Source organism: Hippoglossus stenolepis, chromosome 2, assembly GCF_022539355.2.
Source record: "Hippoglossus stenolepis isolate QCI-W04-F060 chromosome 2, HSTE1.2, whole genome shotgun sequence".
NCBI lineage: Eukaryota > Metazoa > Chordata > Actinopteri > Pleuronectiformes > Pleuronectidae > Hippoglossus > Hippoglossus stenolepis.
The window spans coordinates 9,349,666-9,360,265 of NC_061484.1; the positions used below are offsets into that span (position 1 = coordinate 9,349,666).

General features: G+C 43.7%; 1 protein-coding gene across 1 annotated transcript; it reads left to right on the forward strand.

Moving 5' to 3' along the window:
- The first annotated feature begins 1,034 nt into the window (after positions 1 to 1,034).
- Positions 1,035 to 8,592, forward strand: LOC118117194 (uromodulin-like). Its single transcript, XM_047342293.1, has 12 exons — positions 1,035 to 1,072; positions 1,457 to 1,548; positions 2,848 to 3,633; positions 3,794 to 4,303; positions 4,496 to 4,810; positions 5,785 to 6,321; positions 6,968 to 7,176; positions 7,400 to 7,548; positions 7,777 to 8,019; positions 8,135 to 8,294; positions 8,397 to 8,472; positions 8,573 to 8,592. Exons 1-12 carry the CDS (start codon positions 1,035 to 1,037, stop codon positions 8,590 to 8,592), a joined length of 3,135 nt encoding a protein of 1,044 aa, XP_047198249.1.
- The last annotated feature ends 2,008 nt before the right edge of the window (positions 8,593 to 10,600 follow it).

Genomic DNA, 10,600 nt, shown 5'->3' on the forward strand with positions numbered 1-10,600 from the left:
ATATTTTCCTTCATTTCTCACAGATTCATGGATCTTGATGAAAAAGATCAGACATGTTCTGGGGACTGCTTTGTACGAGAGTGCAAAATTAGGTGCCGGTCCAAATATAAATCTGGATGTTGTGAACTTATTTTTTATACAGGGACAGTTTGGCCTTGGTGGAGGTATGCGCTCTACTGAGTGCCCTTCTAGTTTGTTTGTTTGTTTGTTTGTTGTCAGCAGAATTACAAAAAAACTACTGGACGGATTATCACGAAACTTGGTGGAAGGATGGGACATGGGTCAAGCAAGAATCCATCCGCACACTATCTTTAACATTTTTGACAATTTACCAGGGAATAACATAACAATAACACCTGACCAGACATATTAAGAGAACTGATATCTATGAGTTCTACTGAATTCAAGGGGACTGTTTGGCCTTGGTGGATGTATGTGCTTGTCGTGGAAATTTATCTCGAGATTTGAAATAATGAGTTTCTCAGACCGGAGTTGTCTTAGAGGTTTAATTATTAGCTCTGCAGAGGGTTACACAGTCAGCAACATGGCTCAGAGTGCAACAACAAGAAAGTTAAAAAGGAAGGTTTTAATACAATGTGATGAACAGGAAACAAGACAGAAAGCTGACAGGAAACGTCTGCTGTCTGGCATCACTGATACAGAAAGAGGAATCAAACCCAGCACACAGATGCACAGATAAAGATCAACAGGAGGTGGAATAACCAAGTAAGGGCACGAACTTTGAGGTTGGATCAGCTAAGTGCACAGAAAACAGTCAAAACAGTAGTAAGACATTGATCAGTGGAATTTTCCATTACATGCGCTAATGATCACCATTCTAGTTGAAATATATGTCCACCTAACAATTTCCAGAAACTGACGCAAATGGTATTTGTTCCGTCAAACTGACTGTAAAAGCCTGAACATGAAAACAGTGAGATGCTGTTAAATGATGTGGGACCTTGGACCTTTAATGAATATGTTCATCCACTACAACAGTCTGTCCCAGTTGTTGACGGAAGGAGGTTAATACCATGGAATGTGCAAACCTGTCAAAACCAAAAGGTCTCCAGTACTGTATGTTGACCTGCGAATGATTGAAGAACCATAAAATATATTGACTAAGGGCTTTTGCCTGTGTGTCGGTTATGTTTGAATTTGATCCTTTTGTCCAATTTTGATTAATAAGTAACTTTTTTGTTGTGATATCAAACCAGCGTTATCAATGACTTGCTTATCTGTTTCACAAACGATCTACTCCTGTTGTCCTCTGCCAACAAAGACAGGCCTATAAATGCTCATGCTCTCGCTCACTGGGCAAATTTCACAAAGAGGTTTTTCAGCATCTGCTGGATTTCCACTCACTCTCTCCAAGGTGAGTACAAACACTGGCAAAGTAAAGTCATGATCATAATGTGAACATATGATTTTCATACATCTCTTTTGTGTTTTTCAGCAAGTTTGTGTCGTGGATGTGGTCCATGATGGAGTGTCCTGGGGTTCTACTCTTGCTCCTAATTTTGCAGTTTTTTACAGGGAACACTTCAGGTAAGTCAATCTGATTTTCGGTCATCTCGAGTTGAATTTCATCTCACCCAGTTACACAGTAATTTTTGGTGAACAATTAAAATTAGCAGAATGTGTTCACAGACCACACCTCACAAGTAAGACTTTGTTTATTTTACATTTTCTCTGTGATCAAGTTTTTAATCTGTCCTTAAATAACTTTAAATCAGCCTCCCAGCTCCGTCTGTGCTTCTGGTTCTGACGTATCAGGACATTGTATATTTAGAGTTGCCAACTGTTTAATCAATCAATCAAAATGTATTTCTATAGCCCATATTCACAAATAACAATTTGCCTCTTAAAGGGGACATAGCATGCCCATTTTACCACAAGTTGATATGGTTCCTTGGGGTCTTAATGAAATGTCTGTAACATACTTTGGTCAAAATACCACAAGGATCATTTAAAACAGCACCCTTTTTACCCTGTATAAAACAGCCCTCCACAGAGTGACCTGTTTTGAGTGCCTGTTCCTTTAAATGCTAATGAGCCAGCTCCCCCCTCCCCCCTCTCCCCCCATGATTTTAAACGATAAAAATTACATATTTTATATGATATAAATTATCATGAGGTGGGGGGGTGGGGGTGGATGAGGTGGGGGGTGGGCCAAGGCCATGTAGGGAGACTTCCAGTGCCTTGTTACGACACAAAACCCAGGAAGCTCAATCGGGTCACTCAAGCATGACGTTTCTGACTTAGAGGAACCATAACAAAACAGAGTTTTTGGGAGTTTTTGGGTTGGTAGACATGCCAGATACCCACATTAACCTGTAGAAGCACTAACAAAGTGGAATTTGCATGCTATGTCCCCTTTAAGGCTTAGCAAGGTGTGACACCCTCTGTCTTTAACCTTTGACAAGAGTGAGGGAAAACTACCAAATAAATAACCCTATTAGCGGGGTGGCGTAGAAGCCTCAGAGAGAGCTGAAAGTGACATTCATGAGAAAAGACAGAGTCTAACTGTCTGTTCAAGTCCACAGAGTGATGGAATAGAAGCTTAGGACTTAAAAATGTATCACAGAAAAAGATAGCATTAATTGCTTATTCCCTATAACCCTATTACTCTTGCAGGTTGTGAAGAATATCTACCACATTCAGTTTAAACGATATCAACCGTACAGATCCACTGATGTTAATATACATCACTTTTCTGTTTAACTGCACTCATAGAAAAGTTTCATTTATTTCTATCAGCTCTATCTTGGTTTTCACGGTTTCATTTGGAGAAGCGAATAAACTTTTACAAGAGCATGGATCAAACTGTCTTCGTACTTTTCACAGGGACACTTGTCTCCAGCTGTGATTCATGTCACGATGAATCCATGTGCCTGGAGTCACGGGAAAGAGGAGACACGTTCAGTGGCCCGGTCCTCTCTTGTGTCTGTAAAGATGGCTTTGTAGGCGATGGTCTCACCTGCTACGACACAAAACTCTGCAGTGACTCTTCGTGCTGTAGCCAAGGTTATCACTGGTCACCAGACAGCGGCTGTGTAGAAACTGACGAGTGCTCCCTCCCAGACCCACCGTGTGCGCCGCCTCAGGTGTGCCACAACACACCAGGCTCTTTCATATGTATGGTGCCTTCCTCCACCGCCAGATCTGGGCCCTCTCCCCAATCTGTCCAGTTCAGGTGTGGAAACACTGTTTGCCCAACAGGCATGGACTGCATCAGTAATAATGGGGTCGCCCGCTGCGCTGACCCCTGTGAGCGCTACACTGAGCTGCACCATGACTGGCGGTCGACAGATAACACATTGAATCTGATCCCACGCTGTGACAGAGATGTTAACTGGCAAGGCTGGTATCGTCTGTTTCTGAATCAAACCAGTGCCCACGTTCCCGAGAGGTGTGTTCAGAAAAACAGGTGTGGAACACACGCTCCCCTATGGATAACAGAGCCTCATCCCACACAGCCAGGAGTGATTGTAAATCGGAATGTATGTGGTCACTGGAGCTCCAGCTGTTGCTCTTTTAGTTCACACACCATCAATGTCAAACTCTGCAATGGAAACTACTACGTCTACAAACTGGTGAAGCCGAGCACATGCAATCTTGCCTACTGTGCAGGTACTGAAACTTTACTCTCTAACAACAAATTCAATTTTCCCATTTAATCCATCCATTGTAAGCGTTATAGAGAATATACTGTCCTTTTGTTTAAATATTCAAATTACATTTTATGAACAAAAACTCATTGTTGCACACTGATGTTTTTCATTGTCAACAGAGGTGAACAGAACAGACGTTGCAGTTCCTTTGACCACTCCTGGTCCAGGACAGAAAGGCACCTCTCAAACAGCAGCAGTGCACCACACCACAGTTTCACCAACCACACCTGATCCAGGATCTCAGACCCTCAGCTCTGCTTCGCTCACATCTGGCACCCCTGGAACAACAGCAGTGGACAACAGCACAGGAGTCGAGGGACAGGTCCGCCTGGCCAATGGAGGAAACAGCTCCTGCTCTGGCAGAGTAGAGATCTTCCTCCGTGGACAGTGGGGGACGGTGTGTGATGACAACTGGGACCTGGTTGATGCTCAGGTGGTGTGCAGACAGCTGGGTTGTGGCAGGGTCCTGTCAGCACCACAAAGTGCACGTTTTGGACAGGGCAGAGGGTTCATCTGGTTGGACGATGTTGCTTGCTCCGGCAACGAATCAAAGCTGGCCGAGTGCCAGCACCGAGGGATTGGATCTCACAACTGTGGTCACAGTGAGGATGCTGGTGTTGTCTGTGAAGGTAAATGCTTATTTGTAGATTTAAAGCCAATGAAGTCTCCCTGTCAGACAACATAGGATAACATTAGAGAACAGGAATATGGAATATGTGCTTCATGCTGATATCAATGGAGTTTTTATAGAAATCCTATTGAAGTCTCTCTTTCATCTGTGTCTCTAATCAACAGTATTTTGTTGCATGTGTTTCTCGTAGCTGCTTCACCAGTGAGGCTGGTCAACTCTGACAACCGCTGCTCTGGCAGAGTGGAGATCTACCATGCTGGACAGTGGGGGACAGTGTGTGACGATTCCTGGGACCTGAACGATGCCAATGTGGTGTGCAAACAGCTGGGCTGTGGCAGGGGCCGTTCAGCACTGCAACATGCTGCTTTTGGACAGGGCAGTGGACCCATCTGGTTGGACGACGTCATTTGTTCAGGAAGGGAACCATCGATAACAGACTGCAGACATCCAGGGTTCGGGGTCCACAACTGTGGACATCATGAAGATGCCAGCATCATCTGTGACAGTAAGTGTTTATATATATTTAAAGTTGGGTCCAGTTGTTATTGCTCACATTTGACTGGAAAATTGCCTCATTGATACATTTCAACATATATTGTTATTTTGTGGCACAATACGTCAAATGTGCAGTAAATGTTTATGTCAAGAAAGTAAAATAGAGTTTTGTGCCTCAGGATAACATCATCAATTATATCTTAAACTAGAGTGACACTCAGTAGAGCACAAACTGTACCTCCGCTTACAGTCAATCCCACACATATTTGTCTAATTCTAATGGTAGAAATATAAAAGAAAAAAAGGAAGTGGTCTGATAACCTAAATTATTTATCTGTCGTACAAAACATAGTTACAGAAAGTGGAAAAAGATTCTGAATCCAACCCTTAATCTGCATCCACACCAAAATTCAAATGGTTCTTCCAGGCCCACGCCTCAGCTCCCCACCAAGTTTGGTGGAAATCAGTTCAGTAGTTTTTTGCATAATCCTGCTGACGAATACACCAACAAACTAGAACATCACTCAGTGACACACGTACCACCACCAAGGACTGACAGTCCCCTTAAATTAATTTGAGCTGCATCAAATTTCACACATTCATAGATATCAGTTCCCTTAATGTGCCAGATTGGATTTCATCAAGGTCAATGAATTGTTTCCTGGGTAAATAGTCAAAATGTTGAAAAACGCCCTATTTCGCAAAGTTAAAGAAAGTAAAAAAAATAAACTGGATGTGACTCCTGATCTGAATCTGCACCAAAATTCAAGTGTTTCTTCCCTGACCCATATCACATTCTTCCACCAAGTTTTGTGGAAATCTGTTTGGTAGTTTTTGAGTAATCTTGCTTACAAACAAACATATAAACAGGTGTGAAAACATAACCTCCTGGTCAGAGATAATAAAAAAGATGTTTTCCTCATTAATATTGATGGAGGTGCAGGCTGTTGTTGTCTTGTGGGTTCACATAGATTTTTCTTTCAGTTCAACCAGGACCAAACTCCACAGTTTCACCAACCACACCTGATCCAGGATCTCAGACCTTCACCTCTGCTTCGCTCACATCTGGCACCTCTGGAACAGCAGCAGTGCACCACACCACAGATTCACCAACCACACCTGATCCAGGATCTCAGACCTTCACCTCTGCTTCGCTCACATCTGGCACCCCTGGAACAACAGCAGTGGACAACAGCACAGGAGTCGAGGTACAGGTCCGCCTGGCCAATGGAGGAAACAGCTCCTGCTCTGGCAGAGTAGAGATCTTCCTCCGTGGACAGTGGGGGACGGTGTGTGATGACCACTGGGACCTGGTTGATGCTCAGGTGGTGTGCAGACAGCTGGGTTGTGGCAGGGTACTGTCAGCACCACAAAGTGCACGTTTTGGACAGGGCAGAGGGCCCATCTGGTTGGACGATGTTGCTTGCTCTGGCAACGAATCAAAGCTGACCGAGTGCCAGCACCGAGGGATTGGATCTCACAACTGTGGTCACAGTGAGGATGCTGGTGTCGTCTGTGAAGGTAAATGCTTATTTGTAGATTTAAAGCCAATGAAGTCTCCCTGTCAGACAACATAGGATAACATTATAGAACAGAAATATGGAATATGTGCTTCATGCTGATATCACTGGAGTTTTTATAGAAATCCTTGTCTTATTGAAGTCTCTCTTTCATCTGTGTCTCTAATCAACAGTATTTTGTTGCATGTGTGTCTCGTAGCTGCTTCACCAGTGAGGCTGGTCAACTCTGACAACCGCTGCTCTGGCAGAGTGGAGATCTACCATGCTGGACAGTGGGGGACAGTGTGTGATGATTCCTGGGACCTGAACGATGCCAATGTGGTGTGCAGACAGCTGGGGTGTGGCAGGGCTCGTTCAGCACTGCAAAATGCTGCTTTTGGACAGGGCAGTGGACCCATCTGGTTGGACGACGTCATTTGTTCAGGAAGGGAACCATCGATAACAGACTGCAGACATCCAGGGTTCGGGGTCCACAACTGTAGACATAATGAAGATGCAAGTGTAGTCTGTGAATGTAGGTTTACTTCTCATATTGCTCATTACACAGTGTTAATTGAAGTTCTCGTCTAGTTCTCATCTGGTATTTACCATCTCATCTTCTTTTGTGCACACTTTTATTTACTGACTTTTTAAAACTTTTTCTTTAGTCCAACACCCTCCACTCCAGCCTCCTCAGCTCATCTGTGGACGTGATAAAATCCAAATAGGGCTAAATATGGCTGCCATAACATCCATGGGTTTGAACCCACTCTCCGGAAACCTGGCAGTTCGCAACTGCTCCTGGGTCAGAATGAATAATGATGTAGTTTGGTACGAGGTGGACGCTCAGGCAGGTGCCTGTGGAAACACACTGAGGGTAAATACTTTGTTAATTTTCAAGTTATGTCCATTCATTTATTATTACGATAATTAAGAGGAAGCTATTGGTTCCCAAATGTACTCCTCTGCAGGGAGCTCAGGTTAGCAGGAACTGGCAGAGACAATATCTTAAACCCAGATCTTCTGCCTGTATGACAAAACCACTCAAACTGTAATAGAGCTTCAAGTGACTAATAATTGAACCACTCTCTGTCTTTCAGACCAACCGTACACACGCCATCTACTCCAACAGTTTATTTCTCTACCGAGGAAATGTGTCCTTCTCACGTCCTGTGAGTCTTCCCTTCTCCTGTGCGTATCCCCTCGACACAGACGCCAGCATGAATGTGGCTATCAGACCAGTCCTGCCGTAAGTACCTTTTATTGAATACGACAATCACTCACTTTTTACAGTTGTAAAATGGTCAAGAGGAACCTGGTGAAAATTGATCTAGTAGTCTATGCTACTTTTAACCAATCATGTCAGCGTAAGCATGCACTGCTGTTTGCCACAGTGGCTTTATACCTCCAGGACACATCAATGTCACCTGTGTAGGATTTTAGGTCATCATAATAACAAGGCTTATATTTTTGACAGGACTGCAGGTGGCCTCTCAGGCTTAGGTAGCAGAGCTAGAGCCTCCATGTCTCTGTTCCGCACCTCCACCTTCACTCAGCCTTATCCATCTGGCTTGATCACTCTCCCTGTGGGCTCACCTCTGCATGTGGGCGTCTCTGTATTAGTCAGAGACCCAAGCTTTGTAGTTGTCCTGGAGAACTGCTACGCCTCTAACTCATCAAACCCCAATGATACCACACGATACTTTTTCATCCAGAACAAGTAAGTGTCCCTCTTCATCATTATGCTTTGTGGTTTATATTGGAAATGTGGGGAAAAGACTGTGTATAAGGTGATGTATAATGGCCCTCATGACATGCTCCATCCTCACTTCCAGGTGCCCCACTGACCGACAACAAGTGGCAGTGATTGAGAGCGGCTCATCCCGACAGGCTCGTTTCTCCGCCCTGTTTCTCCTGATCCACGGTGAATACAGTGACATTTACCTCCACTGCAGCCTCAGCCTGTGTGACCAGAGGAGCTCCTGGCCTGCCCCAGTACGTCACACGTTTCACATTATCATTATCATTTTCAGTCAATAGTCACTGCAGCTTTACACTGGTTTTGATTGGATCTGTTATTCCCCCTCCTTTTCATAGTCTTGCAGAAGGAGGACATCTCGCTCTGTTTCCAGCTCTGCTCCTATGAACCCCCTCACCATTGGACCAATCACTTGTGAGTATGATTAACAATGTGCTCTCAGGATTGATGTGTCAACACAATGATCAATACAGAATGAATCACCATGTTTTTACTCTCTCTTCTTTATCTTCAGGGTACAAGTCACCTGAGTGAGCTGGTAACATATAGTAATAATACAAACTCATTTCATAGTGTGATATTATTTTGTTTGAATTTCTTTATTCATAAATCGATAATAAAAAAACATATGTTACATTGCATAATTGAATCGTAACACACATTGGTATTCCTGATTTGTACTAGCTGTGTAATGAGCTGTGAAATGATTGAAGAAAATAAAAATCAATGACAGAGTACTTTTCTTCTTCTTTGTGTTTATTTTCAGAAATAGTTTAAATAAATGCACAGTCATATCGACTCATCAGATGATAAATATACATCCATACATACTGAGGCAGGCAATAACAGTGGTTAAAGGGAATGTGCAAAAGCAAGTGTGCATATAGTCTGTTGTACAAAGACACAATGTCAGGAAAGCAAGTTGTCCTTTTTTTATGTGGAGAGGGGAAGACAGTGGCAGTGTTTGGAGGTGTTAATCAGTTTTATGGCCTGAGGGTAAAATGTGTCTTGGAGTCTTGGAGTCCTGCATTTCAGACTGGTGTGAGGAGGTGATGCTGAGTGAGGTCTTTGGTTGTGTTGTTGGCTCATCTGAAGACTCTCTGCTGGTAGATGTACTGCAGAGATGAAGGCCTGATCCTGGGATGTGTGAATAAATGTGATACAACAATTTATGCATCTGTTGCATGTTAGAAACTTCATCAACACACCCACTCGCTCGTTGTGAATCCTGCGGAGGATCTGTTTTCTCACATTCGCTCATTGGGACATTCTACAGACTTTTAACTTGGGGGGCTGAGAAACTTTCACTTGGACATTTGAATGTCTGGAGGATCTCTTGAGATCAGTAGATCTGAAAGCAGTTTAACAACACACTGATTTATGGAAAAATTCATCCTGAATTCCCCCTCACATTTAACACTTTTTATTTAAAGGTTTAGTGAGTAAAATTTAGGTGAAAGGGATCCATTGGCAGAAATTGATTATAGAAAAATCCTAGTAATGTTTTTACAGTCGTCCAAACTGGTCAAACACATTTTGAGTTTTTATGACAACTGAAGGCCGCCACAGGTTCTCTCTCATGATGGGAGGGGTATTCAGCTGCAACATGAAACTTCACCACTAGATGTCACTAAATTGTAAACACTCAACCTTTAACATGCTCCTGAGCTGGTGTGGGCTAAAATAAAAAAGTTGCTGACTGCTCTGGTCGAAGGTCACAGTTTAGCTTCCTGCTCTGATCTCTATGAAACTCATGGTGATGGCCAATGTGTGCAGGGGCACGGCTTTTAGATCCACTTTTTGATTGACAGGCTTAGAGCCCAATAGCATGGCTTGCTGGGACAGAGGGGGCGGGCGCAGGATGACCACCGTTTCTCACTCGGGTCCAGGCTTTGGAGCAGTCCGGGTTAATTTCCGCTCGGTTCACAGAAAACAGCTCGTAACTTTTCTGCAGCGAAGGCCGCCGCCGCCACTGCCATGTCCAACAACAATGCCAGCAAGTGTGACAGTGGTGTAAGAGTTAAACTTGTTAATGTCAGTAATGTCAAAGGAAAGAAAAAGTTACGCAGTGGATGTAAACCTGTCCTGCGCCACCGCTGTGTGCAAATTGTATGCCAAAAAGAAAAAGTGCCTGTGAGCGAGAAGCAGCGGTTCTGTGGTTTGACAGCAGGTCAGCGGGGCCATTACCATACTGAGCATGTGTACATGTGACACACACACACACACACACACACACACACACACACACACACACACACACACACACACACACACACACACACACACACACACACACACACACACTTGTTTGCGCAGCTATCTTTGCTAGGACTTTCCACAGACCTCTGAAATTAAGTTTTGCCTTATCTTGACCGGGTTTTCGGTCCCTATGAGGTTTACTGGTGCCGGTCAGTGTTTATACTGGGAAAAGTCCTGAAGAGCTCACAAAAATCTTTTTTTGGGACTTTCCATTGACTTACATTGTTTGTAGAAAGCCGACCCAAAACCTGACAGCAAACCTTAACCATGAACAATTCATGCC

Bases quoted from the DNA above. Each gene is read 5' to 3' on its own strand.
- LOC118117194 (XM_047342293.1), top strand. From the start codon at position 1,035: ATGGAATGTGCAAACCTGTCAAAACCAAAAGGTCTCCA. The intron at 1,549-2,847 runs GTAAGTCAATCT...TACTTTTCACAG, and splicing joins TTTTACAGGGAACACTTCAG to GGACACTTGTCTCCAGCTGT. The intron at 4,811-5,784 runs GTAAGTGTTTAT...TTTTTCTTTCAG, and splicing joins TGCCAGCATCATCTGTGACA to TTCAACCAGGACCAAACTCC.